This window comes from Herpailurus yagouaroundi, unplaced genomic scaffold (assembly GCF_014898765.1).
Source record: "Herpailurus yagouaroundi ecotype Mexico unplaced genomic scaffold, PumYag 100, whole genome shotgun sequence".
In the NCBI taxonomy this organism is placed as follows: Eukaryota; Metazoa; Chordata; class Mammalia; order Carnivora; family Felidae; genus Herpailurus; species Herpailurus yagouaroundi.
This window is the reverse complement of record NW_024412391.1, coordinates 26,658,244-26,686,003: the sequence shown is the minus strand read 5'-3', so window position 1 is coordinate 26,686,003 and position 27,760 is coordinate 26,658,244. Positions and strand designations below refer to the sequence as shown.

General features: G+C 38.4%; 1 protein-coding gene across 9 annotated transcripts in view; it reads right to left on the bottom strand.

Annotated features, from left to right (window-relative positions):
• The window catches only part of CTTNBP2 (cortactin binding protein 2), a 150,147-nt gene that overhangs the window by 71,056 nt on the left and 51,331 nt on the right, over positions 1 to 27,760 (bottom strand). For 7 of the 9 annotated variants that reach the window (XM_040472155.1, XM_040472154.1, XM_040472156.1 and 4 more), the window contains exons 3-4: positions 17,245 to 17,469; positions 780 to 2,424 (exon numbers count right to left, since the gene is read on the bottom strand). In XM_040472155.1, the coding sequence (XP_040328089.1) occupies positions 780 to 2,424; positions 17,245 to 17,469 (1,870 nt within the window). Of the gene's footprint in view, positions 1 to 779; positions 2,425 to 17,244; positions 17,470 to 27,760 lie in introns of those variants that run through there. The other 2 variants (XM_040472152.1, XM_040472159.1) reach the window with 2 other exon arrangements.

The window sequence follows — 27,760 nt, the reverse complement described above, 5'->3', positions numbered from 1 at the left end:
AGGGGAAAATCCAGTTTTTTATCAGCTTCTTTGTGTAAGAGTCCCTGATTCAGTGACTTCATAAACCACATCTGCAATGAAAACCTTTTCTAATATAGCCCACATGCTAAGTTATCCATCTGTGTTCAAGGGTTGGAAGACAACAGCTTGGAACAGAGTAAACAGCTTGAAATAAACTAAACTTAGAACAGAGACTTAAAACATATATATTCTATTTTTGATGTTAAAAAGAGTATCAAACCGATATTAAAACTTAGAACACACCAGTTACAGAGTGAATCTAATCAACTGGATAATCCCCAAGATAGACTGTAGTGTTAATAACCACTTGAAAGGATTTTTTAACGTTATCTCACAAGGGATAGAATGGAACACAGATTGTCTAGTGATGACCCTCTATTATTAAAGTCTTGTGAGATAAATATTTGAAAAGAAGCAACAGCGTGTCTTTCTTCCCATGGAAAATGCTTTAGTATCTCTAAATTAATGGTCTCCATGTGCTCCAAACCATTACTTTCAGATTATTTTAAAAAAAGAAAGCACTTAGCATAAAGGAACCGTAATTCATATAGCAAGATGAATCACCATACCCTGGAGCCTTTAAAGAAAAATACAACAACAACAACAAAAAAGAAAAAAGAAAAAGAAAAGAAAAGAGAATAGAAAGCAATAGAAAAAACTATCAAAAAAAAAGTTTCAAGGCAATGTGAAGGAAATTAAAGCAAGTGAGAAGACAGGCCACATTCTTAAAAAAGGGTATAATATTGCAATCCCTTTACCTGATGCTGTTACCAGGAGGCTGTCTGAGGCACCTGTTCTACAGGATGAGGCACTAACAGTGTTTATGGAAGAGCAAAAGGCAATGGTGGTGGGAATGACAAGGGAACTTTCTGAACATGCAGGTTGGTTCAGTCCAGGGGTTTCAGCAGGCCAGGCACCCACCTGAGACGTGGCCAGGGCTGAAACGGCACAGCCTGCCGGTGCCACAGTTAAATCTATGGATGGTTTTGGTGGCAGCTGAGGGGAAGATGATTTAGGGAGATTCTCCTCATTTATTACCCTGTTCCCTTGTGGCAAACTGGAAGGAGGCGAAGCCATAGTTTTGTTATCAACTTTGGCCCCTGCATTGGAGGCCCTGCTGCTATCCATAATAACCTTGAGTTGGGGGTGTGGTGGAGAAGGAGTTTGGGAGAGCCCTGGCTTTTTTGGAGGGATAGGAGGAGGGTTTCCTCTGTCAACTCGTGCTACACCAGGAGTCTTTAAACTGGTCCGACCGACTGGAGGACAGGTGCCACCGTCCCCTGTGGGGGCTGTTCCAGGCCTTGAGGGTGCTCCTGCTTGAGGGCTTGTAAATCTCGACAGTGCTTGGGTCACAGTATTCCGAGCTAGCTGTTTGGCCACTAGGTTGTCACGACTTGTAGGAGAGACATCTCTTGATGGAGGACTTTGGGTAGTGTTTCCATTTTGGTCTGGGTCATTAGCATTGCCCTGAAATCGGAATCTAGCTGCTTGGATTCGTGGATTGAGACCTGGATGCAAAGACGCATTGGCACACGGTGAATGTAAACTGTGCACAGGCGGTGCTTGTGAGTAGCTCTGGGGAGCTATGCCTGGCGTTTGCACGGTGGGAGGGGCAGTGCTATTGGGAAGTGGGGGTGTGCTACTGGCTGAGCCAGCGCTGGGTCCGTTTTCCTCAATTCTATTTGCACTTGGAGGTGGGACAGTAGGCGGAGAGGAGCCAATCAAGTCACCATGGGAAGCCTGCCTGTCAATACCTGGTCTGCCCAGAGCGGCACCGGTGCACACATTTCCTTTCGTGTTGGCAGGAACTAGGGGGCTACCTGCGGAAGGCTTTACGGGCACAGTCAAAGGCAACTTCTTCACGTGGTCAGTGCTTTCTATCACCAGGTCTGTCTGGCATGCAACAGACCTTGTCACAGGTCCTTCTGTTCCCACAGATATGGAGACCACGCGCCTATCTTTTGTCTTACGGGGCAGAGAGAGGCTTGGCTTGCTGTCATTTCCCCTTTTCAGTTGCTCAATCATTTTTTTCATCTTGTCTATCTCCTCTTTGAGGTCAGTGGTGTGTGCTTCTTCTCGGTGCAGCTTAGCACGAAGCTGTTCCCGTTCCGTGTCAAACTCAGAGAGCTGTTTTTCCATCTGAGCTTCCATCTCTGTGCTTCTTCGTTTCTCAGCAGACAGTTCCTCTTCTAAAGCACTTGTCTTTGTCTTTTCCTCTTCCAGTTTGGCCATCACCTCTTCTAACTTCTGGGCCTCCTCTATTACTTTGCCTGAGAGCTGTTTGCACTCCTTGACCAGCATCAGGACCACATGCTTGTTCTTGCCCCGCTCCTCCTCCAGGCGGGCCGCCAGCTTCTGGTGCTCTTGCTCAACGGCTTGTAGCTGAAGCTTTTCCATCTCCAGCTGAAAGACATTCATAGGACAGCCCCGATTAATATGCAGAGAATTCTTTCGGCCAAAGAAGTGCTTCGTGTGAGAGTTTTATTAATTGTGTAACAACTGTGTGGTTTGGGTTAGCTAAAATGCCACAGTTCTAAGATGTGTTGTAATATGAAAGATAATATTTTAGATACTCATTAAATGAGAAAATAGATGCAAATGACTTAATGAATATATCTAAGTCACAGCAATAAAGAAGTTTTAAAAATCTATTGAACTACAGAAAAAGAACAGTAATCTGATACTTCAAATCACAACAGAGCTCAGAAAGTTCTGTTTTGGTAAAAATAGAACTCTGTAAGGGAACTGGTGTCGCTTTTTTTTTTTTTTTAAGTTTAAATGCCTTAAGATTACTAATGAACCTTTAAAGTGCAGTATAAAGAAAAGTGCTGAAAACAGAACTGTAGTTAAATTCTATGCTTCCGTATTTGCTAAGTGTTTTTTAACTTTAACTTTTTTAACTTTTTTTAACTGCAAGCTTATGATGGGCTGCTCTAGAAATCATACAAAATCATATATGAAAGTTCTTTGAAAACCTGCAAGAACTAAAGAAATATCTTACTAAAATTATAATCACTATCAATAAACCCAAAGTCTGACCCCGTCTCCTCCAATCCCTCTTGCTCCCTTAGCTTCCACTACATTGGCCTCCCTGGTTCTTAAACACCATCCTGCCTCTGGATCTTTGACCTTGTGGTTCTCCTACCCAGAATGCCACCACACACCTTCATGCAGGGCCCCTGGGCTAAGGAGTTTGTGCACCACACAATGATGACCAGCTGGAGAGGTGATGGAGAGGTGAGCCGGAGCCAAAAACCAGCCCTTGTCTACTCCCCCAATATCTGTCCAGGCATCTGCCTGGAAAAAAGGGGCATCTTTTCCTTCACAAAAAGACCCTGTCTGCCCACCAAGCCACAGGCCCCTAGGATTCATGCTTTCCCAAAAAAAACATTCTTCTAGTTTCAATGTAGAGAAGGAGCTTTTAAAATACTTTTGTATCTCCAGGTGTGGTTTTTTAATATGCACAAAAGCATGCAAAAGCACAGAAGTCTGACTTCTTTATTTCCTCCAGGCCTCTGCTCAACTATCACCTTTACAGTGAGGCCTTCTTCTCACTGCCCCACAGAAAACAATGGTCTCTTCCACCCTTGTGCTCATCACTCTTTGTTTAGCACCTACCTGCCCCCACTAGAATGTGAATCCATGAGGGCGGGACTATGTCTTCTTTGCTGCTGTGTTCCCAAGACCTGGCACACAGTGGTGCTTAATAAATTGTTGACTGGATGCATGAAATTAACGTAGTTCACAGAAACAAGAAAAGTTCTGCACCCTGATGGCCTTTCTGGGTACACAGGCCTTACAACCTCAGAGAAGCACTACTGTAACATGTCTGCACAGGTTTCTCACTTCTTTCCAGAATAGCATCTGCCATGAGGTGCTCATGAAGGACAAATCCCCGAGCTGGGTTGTAGCAGTCAGGCAGGTCCACATGCCTCACCTTCCCAGCTAGAGAAGCATTCCATTGGTAGTCCATTAAAGGGCCCTCAGATTCATAAAAGTTACAGATTTAACTGATAAAGACACAGAAAGGACTCCCCCCACTGACTACCAACCCCAGATGTTAAATATAAATATACTTTCATGAGATCCAGTAATTGTTTAAGTCAGTTTTTAGTCATCAGTAACAGAAGGAGATGCTCACATGATCCAGCAGTTGTGAGAATGTGCTCCTGTTTCTCACCCTGCTGAGAAAATAAATCCATTACTTTCACAGTCAGTCAGGGAACCAAAAGGAGAGAATGGCTTATTAGAGTCAAAGATTATTCATTTACTTTAGGATGATTCCTGCCTTGAAGAAATTGAATAGCATTGCATGGGTCCTATAAGTAGGTGCTCAGGAATACAGATAATTCCCCCAGAATAATAAATGACAATTGTTTATATGCATACACTCTATTCTACTACATGAAATTTAAGGGGTGATTTCCTAAATAGGTAAGGTAAGACGTGGGGAAAATAATGCTGTCATTTACTATATTTATATACATAGTTTTATTCATCTAGGTGCCTCACAGAAAATGTGACTTATAGTCAAAGCATATTTAATCCTTCTAAATACATCAAATAGTAAGTTTCTGTGGAAGGCATACACAAAGTTAGAACTATTAAGGTTTTAAATTTTATGTTAACCACTGCCCTAAATTCTTATGGCAATGTTGAAAAAGCAAAACCTAGCGGTCAATTTTCAGCTTATTTTAAAAATGAGTTCCATCATTTATCTTGGAAGCTGGAAAAAAAAAAGATGTAGAACTTTAAGGGCTACCTTCATTTTGCACAACAACTAACTGGAGGCTAAATTAGTGATTTCTCTGATGTCATCTAATCAATCAGTGTCAGGATCATGGCACTCAGAGCCACTGTTCCAAGCTTTTCTCACCACATCATACATCTTGCCCACACTATTTATTCACTAGGGATCATCACATTTTATTTTTGAAATAACTTACATCTCACACTTGGGAATCAAATTCAAGAAAGACTTCTAACAGATCAACTCAGCAAATCTCACATATTTATGCAGAAAACTATACTACTACAAAAGCACCCATGGGGTGCTTGGCTGGCTTAGTCAGTGGAGTGTGCAACTCTTGATCTTGGGTCATGAGTTCAATCCCCACATTGGGGGTAGAGATTACTTAAAAAGAAAATCTTAAAAAAAAAAAAAAAGCACCCATAATCTTTTTGTATCTTTGTCCTTCCACCACTCAGACCTTGTAAATCCTATCTCAGATGAACACAAGTCTTTTTTAATGTCACCATAGACAGCAGAGGAAGCCACATAATCAATGCACCTGCAAACATAGGGCTCCAGACAAGTTCTGAGCCCCCAATCACTCTTCCTAACTGTTTAGCCTCCTCTACCATTTACTTCAGGGAATTATTTAAACTTCTGCCACTCTCCCTAAAACTTCACCCAACAGCCACTCAACAAACTCTCAGTCTACCCTAATAAACTCTCTTATCAAAAAAATTCACTCACTTTACATTCTGTCTCCTCCCTTAAGCATGTTTTTGTTTGTTTTTTATAACCACACCAATATATTTCCTTCCCTTCACTCTAAGGGAGGATTTCCATCTGTTCAAGGACAGACTTTCTTCAACAATTAACTTCATTCTCTCCTGTCACCTGAGCCTTGCTCTATCAGTTATCACACTCTTTATAAATATTAAACATCTCCCTCTCTACTGGTTCCAATTGGTTTATAAACCATACATAAAATGTATGTATATTCCATATATAAAAAAATTTTTTTTATATTACAAAAAAAGTTCCTTGGTCATTTTGGCCCAGAGACAAAGTCTTTGTGCTTGCAAGAGTAAGTGATGATGCACTAAGGTCTGATCCCAAACACCTTAGCTGTGTCACTTTGGTAAATTCTCTTGCCAGATCATTTCTATTTGGTTCCTTTATCTGCACAACAGAGCAATAACACGAGTTACCTTATTGGATTAAATGAGGCAATGCATATAAAGCATATGCCATTGTGCCTGGCATTAAAAAATGTTATGTTTTCAATTAATAATATAATAATTATTTGTGCTACTTAAAAGTATGCCATTTTTGCAGTGTTTTTCCTCTGAAAACACATTTCCAGGCAAACAATGATCTAGAGAATAGACCATATTCAGCATACAGATGGATTTTTTAGTAAGTTAGATAGCAGTTACAATTCAACAATTACAAAGTACATCAGAGAAAGTTTCACTACCAAAAATGGTGAAATAGCTTTTATTAGACTATCTCTTTGGCAGATAACAATTAAAATCTTTGGAAAAAATATTTTTAAAAAGTAACTATTTGAAAGCTTTGGAGCATAGTAAGTGGTAAAAACAGAAGAGGAGTACATTCTCCCATCTGAAAGGAGCCAACAGAACTGGATGAGGTTTGCCCTTGCATAGCTTTGCAAGTGAGGGCAGTTCCCTGTCCTGACAGCATTGGCAGCAGGAGCTCAAGCACAAGTACTCCCTATAGTGGCTCAAGAAGTCAAAATGGGATCTAGGGCTGCCACAATTAGCCCCAGCCGAATCCTAGGTTGACTCTTGATTTATACATTCATGGGGGAGACTCCACACTGAACGACAGAGGTGGCTGCTTAATGGCTGAGAGAACTGAACAAATATTTCAGCTATTGCCAGCTGTAAGGGGACAGTTTGGAGTCTGAATATAACCAGGTTAAGTGCTTACTAGAACAAAATACACTCTTCAGAAGATAATAGAATCCTGAAGGTCTGCATCATGTTAATCAGGATGTCTAATATATAAAAAAATTACTAGACATGCAAAGTAATTTTTTTTTAAGTGATCGACTGTCAAGAGAAACATATTCGAAACACTGGGCCAAAGATGATCCATATTGGAATTAGCAGACTAGGAACTTAAAGGAGCCATTTTCAAAGAAAATATCATCACAATGATTGAACAAAGGAGGATCCTGGCATAGAAATGGAAACTAGGGGAAAAAGAAAAGAAAAAAAAGAACCAAATGGAAACTGTAGAAAAGATATTAATCTAAAATGAAAAATGTTCACTGAATAGGCTTAATAGCAGACTTGAGTAGAATAAAAAGGACAGTGAATTTGAAAACAGAACAAAAGAAAGTATCCAATTTAAGAAATACAGAAAAAATTCGTTGACTGAACAGCATCTCAGGGACCTGTAGGACAATATAATGTGGTCTAAATTCTACATAACTGGAATCGAAAATGGAGAGAGAGAATGAGGAAAACTATAGTAAGAGAAATAATGGACAAAAAAAATTCACAAGTTTGGGGTGGAGGGGAAGTATCTAGGAAGCTCAGCAATCATACCTAGGCACACCATAGTAAAATTGCTGAAAACAAGGATAAGAAATAATCCTGAAAGCAGCCAAAGAAAAAAAAGACATTACAAACACAGAAACTATAATACAAATGATGGCTAAATTATCTTTAAAATATATGAGGCAAAACCTGACAGAAATAAAAGGAAAAATAGATAAATCTATAATAATGACAATCTTCTCTCATAAAAAAATCTAGATTAAGAAAAATCTGCAACACTACAGATCTGAATAACACCACAAACACACCCTTGGCTGACTTGCATTTGGAACACAATACCCCAATACTACAGAAGATACAGTCTTTTCAGATTCACTTGCTGAGCTGTTAAAAACCACCAACAATTTACAAAAGGCTAAAATCTTATAGAATATGTCCTCTGACAACAGAACTGTATATAAATCACAATAAGATTAAGGACACCCCAAAATTCAAAAATAAAACATACTTCTAATCAGTATAAAGCTTTAAGAAGAAAACACAAAGGAAGTCAGATCAGACTTTGGGCTGAATGAAAATAAAAACACAACATATCAAAATCTATGGAATGCAGTGAAAGGAGAGAATTTAAAACATTTAAAGCAGAGGATATCGAAATTTGTATCTTTAACTGCACATATTAGAAGGGTCATCTCAAATAAGTCACCTAGGTTTCACCTTAAGAAACTCAAAGAAGTTAAGCCAATATAAAGTAAAAGGAAAGGAATGACAAAGGTAATAAATCAATTAAATAGGACACAAATGATGGGGAAATTAACAAAGCCAAACATTTTTCATCTAAAAGATCAATAATATTGTGAAACATTTAAAAAAAAAAAACAGATTGGGCTACACAGAAAACACAAATTATAAATAATAGGAATAAAAGAGGAAATATCACTACAGAAAGAATATTAAAAATAATGAATAACTATGTGTCAATAAATTCAACAAATCAAATTCCTCTGAAACACACAACTTTCAGGACATAAAATGGCATAGAAAATTGTAATGGCTTTTTATCTTTTAAAGAAATTGAATCCACAAATTGGGATGCCTGGGTGCTCTCTGTCAGTTAAATGTCTGATTCTAGATTTCAGTTCAGGTCATGATCTCACGGTGGTGAGATCGAGCCCCAAGTCAGGCTCAGCACTGAGCATGGAGCCTGCTTAAGATTTGCATCCTCCCTCTCCCTTTGCCCCTCTCCACTGGCATGCACATATATATATGCATTCACACTCAAAAAAATAAAAACAATAATAAAATTAAAAAATGAAGAAAAGAAAATTAATCCACAAACAAAAGTTTCCCCTAAAGAAAAGTCCTAGCTCATAGGACTATGAGCTTTACTAGTGATGTCTACTAAATATTAAAGACAGAAATAGTGTCAAACTTCTACATATCCTTTAGAGAAAGGAAAATATTCTAATTCATATTGATTCCAGAATTTCCTTAAAATCAAAACCAGTCAAGCATTTTTTTCCAACTTACAGAAAAATGATCATTCATGAATACAGATGCAAAACTCCCTAGCAAAATACAGGCAAATTGAATCTAGCAATATATAAATAAGATTAGTAAGAGGTGACTCTCTGAAGTTTACCTCAGGAATGCAAGTTGTTCCAGTATTTGAAAATTAGTGTAATTCATCACCTTAAAAAGATAAAGAGAAAAACCATGACCACACCAACAGGTGCAGATAAACCATTCTACAAAATGCAAAACCTATTCATGATAAAAACCTCTCTACACAGAATAAAACCTCAACGACATAAAGGGCATCTGTAAAGAAGCACATCTAACATCATACTTAATGGTGAAACACAGACTGTATCCTCCCTGAGAAACAGAGAAAGCACTGAAGTCTCTTCTCACTACTTCTATTCAACACTGTACCATAGGGGGGTTCTAGTCAGTGCAGTGATGGGGATGAGGGAAGAACAAGGAAGGCAGGCTGGAAGATAGGCAAGTTACAAAGGAAGTAGTAAAATGGGCTCTATTCGCAGGTGATGCGGTTGTTTACCTATAAAGTCAGATATAATATACATAGCAACTATGAAAACTAATAAGCAAGTTTAATAAGATGACAGGATATACTGTCAACATACAAAAATCAGTCAATACCTGTATCCTAGTGATAAATATTTGGAAAACAAATGTTTTAAAAAGGGTGATTTACAATGGCATCAAAAACATAAAACACTTAGGAATAATCTCAGCAAAAGACATTTAAGACCACTACACTGAAAGCTAAACGTTGCTTAAAGAAATTATAAAAAAAACTTTAAAAATGGAGAAATATGCTATGATAATGGGTTGGAACACTCAATCTTCTTCAGGTCCACTCTCAATAAATTAGTCTGCGGATTCAATAAAATTCTGGGGTGCCTGGGTGGTTCAGTCAGTTAAGCATCCAATTCTTGGTTTCAGTTCAGGTCATGATATCATGGTTATGAGATCAAGCCCCATGTCGGGCTCTGCACTGTGTGTGGAGCCTGCTTAAGATTCTCTCCCTCCCCTGCTTGCGTGCTCTCTCTCTCTCTCTCTCTCTCTCTCCCTCTCTCTCTAAAAATAAATATAAATTTAAAAAATTAAAAAAAAATTCAATTCCTGCAAACTTTTGGAAAAACCAACAAACTGATTTTAAGTTTGTATGAAAATAACCAAAACAATTTTGATAAAGGAAAACAAAGTTGATATTTCTTTGCCTGACTTATTTCACTTAGCAGAATACCTTCTAGATCCTTCCATGTATGCCATATGGTTTTGCTTACATGTAGCATCTAAAAAAAACAAGTGAACAAACAAAAAACAGAAACAAATACATAAATACAAAGAACAAACTATGGTCGCCTGGGAGGGGAAGAGAAGGGTGGTAAAGGGATGAGGTGAAGAGGATTAAGAAGTACAAACTTCCAGTTAAATAAGTCACAGGAATGAAAGTACAGCATAGGGAACACAGTCGATAAGACTGTCATAATATTGTATGGTGACAGATGGTAGCTACATTTCTCATGGTAAGCACTGCATGATGTATAGAATTGCCCAATCACTATGTTGTATGCCTGAAACTAATATGACATTGTACGTCAACTATACTTTAATATTAAAAATTAAAGAAGCACCTGGGTGGCTCAGTCGGTTGAGTGTCTGACTTCAGCTCAAGTCATGATCTCACGGTTGGTGAGTTCAAGCCCCACGTTGGGCTCACCGCTGTCAGCGTGGAGCAGGCTTTGTATCCTCTGTCCCACCCTCTCTGTCCCTCCCACACTTGTGTGCTCTCTCTCAAAAATAAAACATTTTTTAAAAATTTAAAAAAAAATTGAGATGCTTTGAGTTCTTGCATTTGAGGCTTAATATTTAACTACAGTCATCATTTACCTGAAGGTCTAGTAAACAGATAAGACTAGTTGATGATGAAAAAGATCAGAAGAATATTCAGTGGTTGCTTGGATTGGGGAAGGAACTTAGGGGAAGGTACTCCAGGAAACTTTCTCTGGTGATGGAAATATTTTCTATCCTACATGGGGTCAGATTCCACAAGTGTATGCATTTTTAAAACTCATCAATTTGTACACTTACGATGTTCATGTAAGTGTTTTACTTCATGTAAATGTTTCCTTAAAGAACTGTAAACAATAAATTCCAGGTTTGTATGTTTACTTTTTATTGTATTATGGTTTAGCAATTCTGGTACTACTCTGTGTGTTCTAGGTTCAAGTAAACAAGTAAATAAATTAAAGCATAATGGGAGCCAGGTTTCCCACTGTAGAGAAGTTAGTTTTAGTTCTTTTAAGAGAGAGAAAGAGAGGGCATGTGAGCAGGGGAGAGGCATAGAGGGAGAGAGAGAGAATCCCAAGAAGACTCCACACTCAGGATGGAGCCTGACACGGGGCTTGATCCCATGACCCTAAGGATCATGACCTGAGCTGAAATCAAGAGTCTGATGCTCAATCGACTGAGCCCCCTAGGCATCCCCAGAGAGTTAATTTTAAATACAGAAAGGAAAAGAACATCCTTATGGTTTTGGATTAGAACCAGAGGTGTCAATATCGCTGTGAATTCATGGTTTGATAACAATAGACATATAAATAAAATATAAATATGTGTTTATAAAAACATATATGATTATGATAAATATATATAGTTTCCTAGCTCTAGATTTGTTTTGTAAACACCAAGGAAACTAGTGCTCCTGGGGCTAAGAGCCGATTCCAGGGGTTGGGAGAGGAAAAATATGAGCCTGGAATATCTTGCTGCAAGAAAGTAAGGAAGTACTCAAAGAATGAGGGAAACATATCAAAAGAAGCCAGCTTAAAAGGGCTCTCACTGGCTCAATCTGGGACAGTTCTGAGCAGTGATTGAGGGGCTGTGGACTTAATGAGTTGGGTAGCTGTCTCTACCAAACTCAACCACATACTACTATAATTGTAAAGGAACCAGAGCCTCCTATATACACAGGTTATAGAGTTCTAGCTGATTTGTCATATTATTGTCTGAGTTGAATCTACTCACAACCACTTTCAAGTAGTGGCCACCGTCTGCATGAGCACACCAACCCCTTTTGCAAAACGCAGTGGATTGTGTGGAAGAGCTTAGAAGAGCTAAGACAGCTTCACTGGTAGTGAGGAAGTGGGTGGTTGCTCCAGGAATAGCACCCAGACTGGAAGCCATGAATGAAGAAGCACCAAACAACTGTTTTTACAGAATGAAAGGGAAAACTATGTAGGTGGGAGCAGAGCAGTAATGTAAAGTCAATTTGTTCTAATTCCAAGTAGAAAACAGAGAGGAAAGCAATTATGGTCATTTGTAAAATAAGAAAGTAGAGTGCATGTTTGTTACAACCACAAAATACTCTTACGACATTTAACTATATTCCTAATTGGGCCCCCAAATCATTCAACGTTCACTGCATCCTTGTCCCCTTCTCCACCTGGTCACCTCCACCCATTTGCCCAATCCTGGTCAACAAATACGTAACAATAAGATACATTACAAGATTGTTTTTCTTCATAGGAGCTGTAGTTACCAGTCAGCAGTTTGGGCTCTGCAGTTCTCATCTGCCCACTCCTTTTGATCTAGAGTCTCAAGATAGGAAGGGTAAGACATGGATTTTCTTCTAAATCTCTGCTGAGAACCACAGGCCACAGTCTCCAGTTCCCCCACTGCCCCCACCCCTGCTTAATACTCACTCTGCAATGCTCCTGGGGAGTCAAAAATCAATTATACAAAAAAAGATTTATGAGGCGCCTGCGTGACTCAATTGGTTAAGTGTCCATCTTTGGCTCAACTCATGACCTCATGGTTCGTGAGTTCAAGCTCCATGTCAGGCTCTGTGCTGACAGCGCAGAACTGGGAGCCTGCTTCAGATTGTGTCTCCCTCTTTCGGCCCCTCCCATGCTTGAACTCTGTCTCTTGCTCTCAAAAATAAATAAATATTAAAAAAAAATTTTTTAACAAAAAAAACTCATGAATGAACTAAAAATTCATGTACAAAACATGCTAAATATTCTTCCTAAAAAATATTTAGATGATTATCATTTTATTCTTGAAAGTCTAGAAAGCACCTTGAAATTAAATTGTATTTCCATTGTAAAAAGTGACCATTTTAGGGAAAAGATATTTGCAAATGACATATCGGACAAAGGGCTAGTACCAAAATCTATAAAGAGCTCACCAAACTCCACACCCGAAAAACAAATAACCCAGTGAAGAAATGGGCAGAAGACATGAATAGACACTTCTCTAAAGAAGACATCCAGATAGCCAACAGGCACATGAAAAGATGTTCAACGTCGCTCCTCATCAGGGAAATACAAATCAAAACCACACTCAGATATCACCTCACGCCAGTCAGAGTGGCCAAAATGAACAAATCAGGAGACTATAGATGCTGGCGAGGATGTGGAGAAACGGGAACCCTCTTGACTGTTGGTGGGAATGCAAATTGGTGCAGCCCCTCTGGAAAACAGTGCAAAGGTTCCTCAAAAAATTAAAAATAGATCTACTCTATGACCCAGCAATAGCACTGCTAGGAATTTACCCAAGGGATACAGGAGTGCTGATGCATAGGGGCACTTGTACCCCAATGTTTATAGCAGCACTCTCAACAATAGCCAAATTATGGAAAGAGCCTAAATGTCCGTCAACTGATGAATGGATAAAGAAATTGTGGTTTATATACACAATGGAGTACTATGTGGCAATGAGAAAGAATGAAATATGGCCCTTTGTAACAACATGGATGTAACTGGAGGGTGTTATGCTAAGCGAAATAAGCCATACAGAGAAAGACAGATACCATATGTGTTCACTCTTATGTGGATCCTGAGAAACTTAACAGAAACCCATGGGGGAGGGGAAGGGAAAAAAAAAAGAGGTTAGAGTGGGAGAGAGACAAAGCACAAGAGACTCTTAAAAACTGAGAACTGAGGGTTGATGGGGGGTGGGAGGGAGGGAAGGATGGGTGATGGGTATCGAGGAGGGCACCTTTTGGGATGAGCACTGGGTGTTGTATGGAAACCAATTTGACAATAAATTTCATATATTGAAAAAAAAAGTGACCATTTTATAATGAAGTAGAGAGTACTGAATACAAGTGATAGAACCAAGTACAATTATCATTCAGAGGAAGAAAAAGGCATATGAAATAAATTAAAACAAATAAATTGATTGTTCTTTTCTGGCTTGTTTGTCATTTCCTTGGTCGTCCAGCACCTGCAACTCCTTCCTATGTCAGGAGAATTCTCCACCTATGGTTCTCTGTAGAAGCTAAATATGCCCCATAGCTGCCTTCCCAGTCTTCCTCATCACCAGGGAGAGGGTGTGGGCCTAAGCTTGGCCAATCAGATGCATCTGCTCTTAGGCTCTAACTTGGAGGTGAGTGATGTGAAGAAGCAGGGCCAGGGGAGGCAACACTCAAGGCCTAGAGCATGATGGCAGTCATGCTGGCATCAGCAGGCTACAGTATTCACCTCTCACCAGCAGAAGCTTCACCCACTGCGGACGTGACTGACAGTGAGCAGTTGTCAGTGATGCTGGGTGATTAAGACCTGGTCCCCTAGCTTTCCCAGCTGCACTCTACCATGCTTAAGCCAACCTAAACACGTGCTTAACTCTGTGAATGCTGGCTTCACTTGCTCACAACTAAGAATCCTGCCTGGAACATTTAGTGCCTTGCAACCTACCTCATCATACTAAGCTGCGACCAAAACAATCTATAGCTGGTACACAGAGCTACTATTAGGCTTTTCACTCATTAAAAACAAAAATTACTCCCTTCTGAATATTCCCAGGCTTCTGACTTTTAAACGCTCTGCTCAGATTAAAAAGTCTTTCCTATTTCAGGCCTAGAAATATTTAAGTATGAACAAATGATTGAAAATAAATTAGGATAGAAATTCCATTAACAGGTGATGCACATAAGTAATAAAAACCAAAATATCATTGCACCCTAGGTTACTGGCTCTAAACAGAAAGTAGATTACTGGAGGCAAAGTTCCCCACGATGATCACTCATTAGCTTATTCAAAGTGGCTTTACGGGCTCAGTCCATTTGCCAAATTGACTCTTGCCCAAATTTTCCTGGCACACAAATTGCCAAACAGTTAACCCTCCTATTAGTAGTCTCAGCAGGAATCAATGCATGAATGAGCATGGAGCCTCTTCTCCCGCCTCGAAAGGCCAACCAGAGCAGTGTTCAGGCCAAATGTCTTCGAATTACCAAAGAGCTATGTCCAGTGTCTGATAATAAATACTTGAATTGTAGATAATGGGACCTTTGCTTTCCCCAACCTCTGTTCTGGCAGTAGTTTAAAGAATTGGATTCATTTAAAATAATGGATTTTTTGTCTTACTGCTTTTAGATTTCTAAAGCTGCAATTTATTCTATCTGCAAGAGAAGTGAAGATGTTTTGTTAAAATATTTACTTCCAGGGGTAAAGGTGATAGGTCATTTTGTTGCTAAAAAGATGACTTTGGTGTTTCTGCTCTTATCAGTTCATGTGATATTTTATTTTCTTTCTAAGTAAAGATTCAGGATAAGAGTACAAAACATAACTCTTCTCACATGCTACAGTCTACCAGAATAGACTATCCTTTATGGATAAAGCGTAGCACTGCCTATCAGAGCAACCCTTCACTGAGCCTACACAGGCCAATGAATTCGGCCATAAAGGACGCCTGTATCCCCGTTATACGTGGGAGACAGATCACTGGCTCATTTTGTATTAGCCTCATAGGACCCATAGGACAGAAACAATTTCCTTTCACTCCCAGCCAGGTTGGAAATGACCCAGTCATTCAGAAACAAACAGGATGTAAGTTGATTAAAAAAAAAAAAAAAAAAAAAAAAAAAATCAGCTAGATAATAAAATCTTTGATTCAACTCAAAATGAGTTTCTTCCTTTTTCTCTTGTAAGAGAAATGATAGATAAAATGCAAAACTGAAGTAAATTTAGGAGAGCACCCATTTTTATACATTAAATGCAAATTATAGGCAAAACAAAATATTTTCTTGATTTTTGATAACGCAGCATAAAACCCAGCAGAAATACTTTATTATGAAATAGTTCATTTGACACGTTAAGAACATAATTGAAATGTGTCTCATCCAAGAAATACAAATGAGCTTCAGTGACGTCAGCTGAAATATACTGGCTCCTGCTTATGCGGTTCCTAGGGATTTCTGAAAATCTCCAGAGACCTCAGTGGTTGTCTGCAGGGCTTTGTAGAGGGTTTGCAAAGTCCAGAGTAAAACTGATTTTGCCTCACATCCATGGAAAGCCTTCTTATTCTTCCGTACTATTTTACTCAGTACTTTAGTTTTCTACTATGTGACATCCTGAGGAAGAGGTTTGCTTTCATTCAACACTTCTACCAGAACATTAGCACACATATGTCAATGCAAATATATAATTACCTGGAAAAAACCACACACATTAAATTACAGTATATCATAAATATTTACAGTATGCCACATTCAGTTTAATCACCAACCAGGTGTTACATGTGAACTACACCAGGTTCTCCGAAAAGGACAAATAGAAGAAACACTTAAATGCATGCTTTAATAATGGCTGGAAGAACAGATTACTTTAAATTCTAATCATACTAGTCTTCATTAGCTTCTCTGACTTCCTTACTCTCTCCTAATAAATGGTATCAGTAGTCTTGGCAGCCTATTAGAAGGGCAAAATTTCAACCTCTATTTCCTTATGGCTGATCGCAGTAAGTTTTTATCACTTAGAACTCTTTGAAGCATGCACTCAAGTACAATAAATACATGTGTATGTTGGTGGGGGAGGTGAGAAGGGAGGAGGAGGTTGGTTTAAATGAAACACATGTGAGCAGGAGCCTGGAGGTCTGCAGCGGACACAGCCATCAGACCCCAGGGGCAAGTTTGAGACTAACCAGGACTTCAAGATGATATGTTGTGAGATTGCATACACCACACAAATTTCATTCTATTCTCCTCATGCTAATTTCATTTTCCAAAATCATCATTTAAAAAACTAATTTCTAGTTGCAAAGAAATATTTGAGACAGAAGCTGGATGAATAAGTTGGGGACACCGCCATTTGATCAGGGTTCTGGTTGCAATCCTGGATATCCCACCTAGCAGTTAAACGTATCTTATGGCACTAGAAAAGTCCAGGAAAAAAAAAAAAAAGCATATTTTAAAGAAAGCATCAAAGTAACCATTATGGGAAACATACGTTCTTTGTTATACTTATTTTATAGCTTAGTGTTATTTTTGAGTTATATTTGAAAAGGGCCACCAGAATCTGTCGGCATTTTGTATTTCTAAGCATTTATCCCAACCCTTCTTGAAAATAACATTTAAGAGCAAACAACAACTTTGGAGATGGTTTCTTTATTCTGTGCTGTATTGTAAGAAACATGACTGTTTGAAAGTCTCAATACCTTCTTTTGTCTGCTCTCAGCAGCAGCCAGCTGTGTGGACAACCTTTCTTGCATCTTTCTGCAGTGGGCCATGACTGCTTCAAGGATGGAGAGGGGGTTGGTGCAAACTGGCTTCTTCTCTTTATCGCCAGCACCTGCTTCATAGTCTCTCTGTAGTGCCAAGAATGGGTCATTTAAATTAAATCTCCCATACCGTTCCTGGATAAATACTTCTTTCCTGCGAGCCTAGAACAAAATCAGAGGGACATACTGAAGAAAGAAATAAAAATATACAGAAAGATATTTGTAAGAAGGTTTTGTGATTACTTTTCCAAATGGTATTCAATAGAGCTGTTTTTGAGTAATGGCTTACGTAAGATGTCAGGCAGTGAGAGACAAGTGAGGAGAATGTGACCCCAATCCCTGACTAGCTTGGCATGCCATTCAGTCTACTTTCAAGCTTTCTTCCTTTAAGAATGTCTTTTAAATTACAAATGATGCAAATACAGCTTTTTCCCATGATGCTCACTCCTTCAGGGATCTGTATTTTAGGTGCAGTCTTTCCTAATTTAAAGTAAAATGAGAAATACCAACAATTAAAATAACTTTTAGCAGAAGTTCAAAAATAAAATCATCTCTATCCTGATAGAACTTGTTTCACATGATACCCATCAAGTTAACTCACAAAATATAAATCTTCTCCAAGTTTTGTATAGCCAGAAAGAATTTATAAGGATATTTGCTAGAGAAGAAACTACTTCATGAAATCTTTATGTCAAAAAGTCACAACATTCATATTTCGTGAAGTTTGACTAAATTACCACAAACCTCCAGAAGATTCAAGAAAATGCAAATATCTCTCATTGTTGAAAGGCATTAAAATATAGTTCACAGAGTCCCAGAAAAGAACATAACCTCATTTTACTCTCAATGTTAGTCCATCAGTGTCAAAGTTAATTTCGCATCCACATGGCACCAAATGCAATTTTCTGTAATTAGCCTACAACAGTCTTTGCATAAAATGGAAAATAGCAGTGGAAATATATTAAAACTAGCAACATTTTCCTAACTCGGGTCATGGGGAATAGCCACTAGAAAACAATTATTCTATGTCACGGTCAGTGAGAAAACTAAATTACTTTCCAATAAATCAAGCTAATTATCCAAAATGTTAAATGTGTTTTCTAAAGAAATATTACATAAATTTCCTCACTTTAAAAGTAACTGCATTGAACAACTAGACTTTTCCATTTTTAGACCACTGTCAGCATGCCAACAACTAGATAAACACTAGTGCAAATGACAAATGGGAAAATCTAACGTTTCTTTCCCTATTACCAAATTAGATTAAGAAATACAGTTTACAAAAAGCCCAATTTCACAGTTAAAATTAAGCTACCTTCAGAGGATCATTTTAAACTTAAAAGTCAACACGATTTAGGAGTCCAAAAGCATTTGATATTTCTAGATTCTTCAAATTCAATTATGTGATCAATACACTGAGTATCACTTCCAAGATGTAATTTCAAAAGCGATTTCATTCTGCCTTCACTTTTCTCTTAATTTTCATTCAACATAGTAATTCACCCCCCACCCCTGGATGAAAACTTGAGATGCCCCTATGGTTTTTCTCTTACTTTTTTTTCCCTCTTACTTTTCTCTAATACAAGTCCTATTGTCATTTTAAGACATAAACCAGTCTCAATTTGATTAGAATATCCAACCTGAGTGGTATGACCTCTTCCCTTCCCCAGCTAGGATCTGCTGCAAGTTAACATGTACCACGTGGGAAAGGAGGGCTTATGAAAACCTCTCTCCCTTTACACACATCTGCTCCCCCTCTTTCTAATAAGTGGTTCTCCAATAAGTAGTTCTCTCTGTGTTGGAAGGGACAGGAGGTAGATGATAAAGATGGAGGTGAAGGGAGCAGGAACATTCTATGTGACTGGTTCAGTTGGAAGACTAGCCTTACCGAGTATGGTGAATAGTTAAAGCCTGCTTTTCCCTATGAAGTACGCGGTGACTTTAGAGGCCACCGTCTCCTCTCCCACTGCTGGGTCTCTTCAGTCATAGTTTCCCTCAATGCAGGTCATAAATTTAGGACTGACTACATAATCTGCAAGGCCCACTATACAATGAAACATAGAGCTCTTTGTTCAAAAATTACAAATTTCAAGATGGTGACAGCATACCATTTAAGCAAGCAGGAGGCCTTCCTAAGTGCATGGCCCTCTGCAACTGCACGAGTCGTACACTCAGGAAGCCAGCCTTGCATACACTCCTTATGTAGCATCTAGAATCTAGTTTTTGCCAACTGAGGTGCCATGTTCTCCAGACTTGTCTACTGAACAGGACCTGAATCAATCTCATTCCCACTCTTTGGTGCTCTTGGCCCAACCCAGTCTATAGGAAACACTCATACATTTTCATCTAAACAAAATGTGGGAGTACAAGATGACAGGACACCCAGTTGGTAATCTCTATTATGGGAAGAGTCTAGTCACTCTGAGCCTAGTAGGGCTGTCTTCTCTTAAACCTTTTGCTTTGAGCTCCTTTCAAGTAGGGGCATTTTTATTCAGCTGACATGCTTTCAACCCACCATAGAACAGACAATGGGTATGTAATGTATTCTTGCTGCACAGATAAATGTAGCATCCAACAGACTTAGGAAAATGTAATTTGCAACCCAGAGCCCTCTAAGGAAAGAGCTCATGCCATTTTCCCTGTTCGAGGGAGTCAAGTTTCTTCCCAAAGGGATAATCTTACCAGGAACCTGAGAAGTAAGTCAGGCCAATGTCAGACTCCTCTATGCAGAACTAATTCCTAAGAAAATAATGACCAAGTAGTAGTTTACCCAATGCCTGAGGCAGAATTAGGGGATCCCAGGAAGGACTCAATTAACTCTCCAATCTAAAACAAGGCAAGAGCAGTTTCAGGAAAACCACAGCGGGTAGCAGCTGGTTTTCTATGGTTCATGACTCTTTGTACTAACTACACCCCAAATCTGGATTGTATCTCATAGAGGCATTCTGCTTACCACAGAACTGTCAGAATACCTTTCTAAGGAAACCTCAGTCACTTTTCTGCTTACAGCCCTCAATGCTTCCATATCCACTGTTAAGCAAACCCCCCCTGCCGCCACACACACACACACACACACCTCATGCCTTTGTCCATGTGATGCTGGCAGGTTGGGACACCTTCCCCCTCCTTAGCCCAGGTAACTTCCCACTAACCACTAACCCTCCCTGCCACTTCCTCCTCTTTTGCCCATCTCAAGTTTTAGAGTTTAGCTTAATTTGGATTTAGGCAAGCATCTATAACTGAACACATGCCCAAGCCAATTGAAATTGCTTAATTTTACCCATTTTTTCAACTATTAAATGCTTATTCCTTTAACATTCTTGAAAAAATGCTTACCTTTTTCAGGACATGTTAGTTTATAACACACTATTTAATTCTTAATGTACTAAGTTACTTTTGGTAAGGGCAGGTCAACAATACATACAAGTTTTAATATTTAAGGAGATCATGTAACAAAAAATGGCTTGATGTTTCTAATACTGGGTATGAAGAGGCCTTTCCCTAAAAAAAGGAAAAGCTGAATATGCAGATAACTTCTTGGTTTATGCATCAGAATTACTTGAGAATGAAATGCATTTCAGGAAAATGAGTCATTATAAAGACACAGACTATAATTATGAAAACAGGCTTTTAAAGGAACCCTTAAACCTAGCTACCTTGATAAAAATATAATTTCAATCATAACCTGAGGTTTTATAAGATCTTGTCAAGAAATAAAGAAAAACATGGCCATTATTCGAAAAAGATTTGACAAAGTGTTCTTACTTTTGGCTTTCATTGTTTGACGAGACCAAATGAACTAGATTACACCTGATTAGTAATAATACAAGGAAAAAAACTTAAATATTCAACTTGTCCCAGAGCATGTAACTTCCTTAGGAAAAAAATCTAAAGCATGCATTGTGGGGCACAATTAAAACGTACCACCAATTAATTTTAAAAAACATTTAAAAACATATGGCTGGGGAGGCACCTGGGTGGGTTAGTTGGCTGAGTGTCCAACTTCAGCTCAGGTCATGATCTCATGGTCCGTGAGTTTGAGCCCCACATCAGGCAGGCTCTGTGCTGATAGCTCAGAGCCTGGAGCCTGCTGCAGATTCTGTGTCTCCTGTTCTCTCTGCCCCTCCCCTGCTTGCACTCTGCCACCCTCTCTCAAAATAAATAAACATAAAAAAATATATAGCTAAAATTATTTTATCTTATGAAAAGTCAAAATGATTTTGTAACATTTAAAAAATACTAATAAAAGATAACTTTTATTGAGACATTATTTATTGCTATGTGTTTATTATTCATTTTCTCTTAAAATTAAGTCCAACAGACAGCCACTATTTTAATTCACATTTTTAAAAATGTTTTAAAGCATTAATACAGATCTAACTGTAAGACTAAGAAATTCTGTCCTCAGCTTGAGCCTACTCAACACAGCTGCCACTATCTTGGGTGCCAATCACATAAAACCACAAAGGATGGTTGAAATGATGAGCCCAATCTGACAAGATGGACTTTCTCAGGAATAAATAGGAGTCAGTTCTTGAGGTCAAACACAGAAGTATGAAAACCTTAGGGGTTGCGACCAACACTATCTCAAGGAGTGAACAATAAAATGGAAACTGTTCCTCCCCCACATGTCAAGCCAGCAACTCATTTCCAAGCTTCGTTAATTAATAGAAAAAAGAGATCAGAATTAGACAATTCCTGGACTACTGGGCTCACTTCTGGGTGAAATATTTAAATAACGATCAATACAAAAAGGACCTGAGAACAGAACTGAATTGTAAGAGTAAAAGGAAAACAGGAACGCTTAAAAGGATTTACAGAGGCATGACTGCATTCTTTCAGTATCTGAAGGCATCTCGGTTTAAAGAGGTATTTACTCCCAAACAATACAATGATAGCTACGATAATAAAAAAAATTTTCAAGGGCCAAAGCTGTTCTAGAGATACAATAAGCTGCATTGGACTGGAGTGAAATCTGTGTCTCTGGCTGTGTTTCAAATGTAGGCTGAAAAAACATGTGGTAGAAATGGGGCCCAGGGGTCTCAAAGATCAGGAAGATCACTGACTTTCACACTGTCACACTCCTCTCAAACCCCGAAATACTATTATTCTAATTCAAGAGGGATGGAAAATACATTGAGATTCTTCCAAACAGCCAACATAAAAATTTACCTATCTTACGCTATCTTATTGGAAAAGATTTCAAGTACACCTAGACAAAAAAAAAAATGAAGTGCTCTTCTAAGAAAGGGAAAAAAAAAATCCCACTTGTAACTAAAAGGGAATGGGAAGCCAGAGATAAGCCATGTCCTCAGAGCTCACTCTCACTCTAAGAGGGGCAGAAAACGTAGGAGTTTGTTTATGCCTTCATATACAATGCACACGCACACACACAGAGCAGGTAGATGGATGGCAGAGGGTAAACCAGCAATGTTTTGCAACCCAGTCACTGCCCTTCACTGATTGCAAAGTCTTAGAAATTCACCAGCCAGGAACAAAATATAACCCCATGGATTATTTATTAAATGCCAAAAAGTCTGAAACGTTCATTTCACTATATGTGGCAAGACACACACAGCGCACAGAAATGAAGGCGTGCCAGGGTGTCACATGATCTGCCACACCACACTGGAGTAGCAAGTCAAAGAGGCCTATTTTTTTCCTGCTCTTTCTCCTCCGGCCCTCTTTCCTCAACCTTTCTGCCAACTAGTGTTGTACCTGCTCATAAACATAATAACCTGAATGTGTGGAAACTGTCATGCCAGGAATATACATAATGTGTATTATGAATCATATATCAAGACAGACTTAGATTTGATTCCTAAGGCTAAAATTTACAAGTAATACTTCAATAAACCACCAGCTTTCTCTCAGAAACGTAGACCAGTCTAACAAAATCCATGAAATGGCTTGGTTTGACACAAACCTCTCAGAAGTAACCTTCCAACTCTTTACTTTGACCACATATGCCACTTTCCATCTAGCACACATCCATCAGTGCTCATCTCGGCCAGATACGTGGCCCATGCACACCCGTAAAAATAAGATTACCTTTATTCCCTAACTGGCTCAAGAAAGGCACACAGTGCCACACTGTCCTGTTCTGCTCAGAGTAGACATTATTAAGTTACCGATACACTGGAAGCTGAATCCAGGAAAAGACTCACAATTTGTCCTAATTCATACCTCCAGGCAGCCACCACCCATCAATCAGAAGTGGGACACAGATGAACCTACCTGCCAACTCTGCCATAGGCATTTAATTGCTACAGTTAGCTGTATCTTTAACTATACTAGACAGTTAAAACCATGCCTTTCATGCCTCTCTAACTTAACCACGAGCAGAATACTCCACACATACCAGTTAGTTACTTAAGGTTAAAAGAAGTAATCGTTTCTATAACCGGGGACTGTTAATTATAAATGAGCTTTTCATATAAGAAACCAGAATCATTTTGTTTTAATTTAAAAATTTTTTAATGTTTATTTTTGAGAGGGGGTGGGGCGGGGGAGGGAGGGAGGAAGGGAGGACGTGAGTGGGGGCAGAGCAGGGACACAGAGGTAGACACAGAATCCAAAGCAGGCTCCAGGCTCTGTGCTGTCAGCACAGAGCCCTATGTGGTGCTCAAACTCAGGGACTGTGAGATCATGACCTGAGCTGATATCCAGAGTCGGATGCTTAACTGACTGAGCCACCCAGGTGTCCTGTGTGTGTGTGTGTGTGTGTGTGTGTGTGTGTGTGCGCATGCGTGCGCGTGCTTTAATTTTTTTTACTGTTTGCTTATTTTTGAGAGAGGAGAGACAGAGCATGAGTGAGGGAGAGGCAGAGAGAGAGGGAGAGGGAGAGAGGGAAACACAGAATCTGAACAGGCTCCAGGCTCTGAGCTGTCAGCACAGAGCCCAATGTGGTGCTCAAACTCACGGACTGTGAGATCATGAGCTGAGCTGAAGCTGGACGCTTAATCAACTAAGCCACCCCAGCACTGCAAAACAAAATAATTTTAAAGCCTTCATGAAAGAGGCACTATTAAATTTCATGAAAGACGCATTATTCAACAATAAAAAAACTATCCAAAAATTTATTAATATTTGAACTATTTTATATTTTTATATAAAATAATACATGTTCACTATGCAGTGTGGGAAAATACTGTTAAGGGGGGAAAACTACCACCCATAATTCAATTGTCAGAAGACAGTCACTATTAAGCTTGCCTTACATTCTACAAATTATTTTAAGCATGTATTAAAAATAGTTATCAAGAACCTAAGCAAATACGTTTAAGTAGCCTTTCCCATTTAATTTGCTATTTCCCATTTCAATAACTTATATCAATATTTTTAATAGTATTGCACAAATCTAACATATTTAAGAAAATGTCACTGTTTATCACTTAGTTTTTGATTGTTCTAACATATGTGGAGGTAACCCCCTGGGAACATTTATTAGAGAAATCCATTGTGGTATTATATCCATTATTCTTTACTGGATTAAAGAATAAAAATATTTTGATGATTTCTGAAATTACCAAATTCCTCTTCAGAGAGTTTGCCAATTTATATTCTCACCACCAGCAGTGGTTTTTTTGTATCTGTAGTTATGAGAGATAATGGTCTATATTTTCTTCTTTATTTTTTAATCTATCTTTGCCAGTTTGGGGAGTAGAGGACTGCTAACCCCATAAAATGAAATGGGCCGTGATGGCCCTGCTTGTATTTTCTGAAAAGGTTTGTGCATATTAACAATATTTATTTTTTGAACGTTTGATAGCTTTTACCAGTGAAGTCATCCAGGCCTGGAGTCTTCCTTTGAAAAAGGTTTTTCCTAATGAATTTTTAAAATAGATATGACACTATTTAGATTTTTTATTTCTTTTAGCAATTTTGTAAGTCATAGTTTTGAAGATATTTGCCCATTTCATCTAGGATGTTCAAGTTGTTTATAGTATTCACTTACTATCTCTGTGAAATCTATAGGCTCTGTAGTGATAATCCCTTGTTTTCATGCCCAGTATCGGTGATTTGGGTTCTTTTGTGTTCTTGCTCATGTTAGGAAAATCTCAATTTTCTTTTTCTTTCTTTCTTTCTTTCTTTCTTTCTTTCTTTCTTTCTTTCTTTCTTTCTTTCCTTTCTCTCTCTCTCTCTCTCTCTCTCTCTTTCCTTCCATCCTTCCTTCCTTTTAAGTAAGTTCTATGCCCAATGTGGGTCCTGTACTGACAATCTTGAGATCAAGACCATGCTCTACCAACTGAGCCAGCCAGGTGCCTCAGGAATATGTCAATTTTGATGATTTTTTTAATTATCCAGATTTGGGTATATCCAGATTTCATTTATATTCCCTACTATCTATTTTGTATTTCACTGATTGCTGCTCTTTAACAATTTTTTTTTCTTTCTACTTACTTTGGGTTTACTTTATTCCCCCCTCTTTATAGTTTCTTAAAACAGAAACTTAGGTCATTTTTAGATCTTCCTCCTTTTATTTTTATTTTATTTTAATTTTTTAATGTTTATTTATTTTTGAGAGAGAGACAGACAGACAGAGCATGAGTGGGCGAGGGGCAGAGAGAGAGGAAGACAGAAACTGAAGCAGGCTCCAGACTCCAAGCTGTCAGCATAGAGGCCAATGTGGGGCTCGAACCCATGAAGAGTGAGATCATGACCTGAGCTGAAGTCAGACACTCAACCAACTGAGCCACCCAGGCGCCCCAGATCTTTCTCCTTTTAAATGCAAGCATTTAGGGGCATCGGGGTGGCTCAGTCAGTTAAGCATTGACTCTTGGTTTCGGCTCAGGTAATGACCTTGGTTCGTGAGTTCAAACCCCACATCTGGCTCCATGCTGACAGCGCGGAGTCTGCTTAGGATTCTCTCTCCCTCTCTCTCTGCCCCACCCCTGCTTGCAATCTCTCTTGAAATAAATAAATGAACTTTCAAAAAAAATAATAAAAATAAATGTAAGCATTTAAAGCAGTAAGTTTTTCCCTAAGTACTGTTTGAGGTGTATCTCAAATATTTTGATGCATTTTTGCTGTCATTCAGTTCAAATTATTTTCTAATTTTACTGTGATTTTGTCTTTGACACATGAATTATAGAGATGTTTTTCTCAGAAGTTTCCAGATATTTGGATGTCTTCTTTTAATGCCTTATCCTTACTGGTTTCTCATTTAACTCTGTTGAGGTTACTGAATACATTCTACAAATGTCAATTAATCAAGATGGTTGATAGAGTGTGTTATTCATATTTTCTATGTTTTTACTGTTTTTCCCCTAATAACTACTTGTTGTTCTATCAACTACCAAAATAGGTATTAAAATCTGTAATTATGAAATTGTCTATTTTTCCCTTTAAATTTACCAATTTTTGCTTCATGTATTTTGAGGCTCTATTACTCGTCACATAAACATTTACGTCTTTGTGATAAGCTGTCCCTTTTATCATTATGAACTGTATTATCTCTACAATACTGGCTCTGTTTTTGAACCTTCCACTGTTTCCTTTATCTTCCTATTCAGCATTTGCCAGGATAAATGTTTAATTTGTACTATTAAATCCTACCAACGAGTAGGACAAGACTCTTTCACAATATCAGTTTCTAAAAATTCCTTTGTTATACTACCAGCTTATTCTTCTAGATGAAATTTAGAAGTTGATAAAATAAGTCTCAAAAAAAGCAATTATAATTTTGATTGGTATCATGTGCAAATTAGACAAACATTTGAAGAAAGAGGCCTTTTTCATAAAACTAAGACTTGCCACTGGAAAATAATCTTGCTGTTGTATCTTCCAAAAGTTTTCTATTTTAAAATCAATTAGCATAAATCTGAGAACAAGAAAATTTTGGCAATATCCCCACTTTCCTAATTATCTCTGTACATATTTTATCTTGATTAAAACTGTTAAAGCAGTTCTCAATCGAGGCTGCTCATCAGAACCACGAGTAACTCTGCAAACAGTTTTCGCCCAACATTCAATGATGACTCTATGAAGATTCCCCTAAGTACTTCAATGCCCCCACCAAGGAGAAGAAGAACCAACTTCTTGCTTCTCTTTACATTGTTATACCATTATTTCCATGCTTAATATCTTAATGCTTATTTCAAACTAGGTAAATCTTTAGGGTATTTATTTTTCAAAGCAGCTTTTGGATGAGAATGTTCTGTTTCTCTGTCAATCTGAGTATGATTTCTATTTCCTTCTTCCACAACCACCACCTGGTCTGGGTGAAAACATTCTTAGGTGATAACTCTCAACACTAGATATTGTTTCTTTGCCTCCTGCATTCAATAGTGCACAGGAGCAAGTCCAAGGCCAGATGGATTTTTCTCCCTTTTTAGGTAAACCTTCCGCTTTTCTGCCCAATTAATTCCTTTTCGAACTTTAAAATTAGTAAGTAACATTTAAGATTATTCCCAGTGTTGGCTGGTATTTTCCTGCCCTACAGATTTTTTAA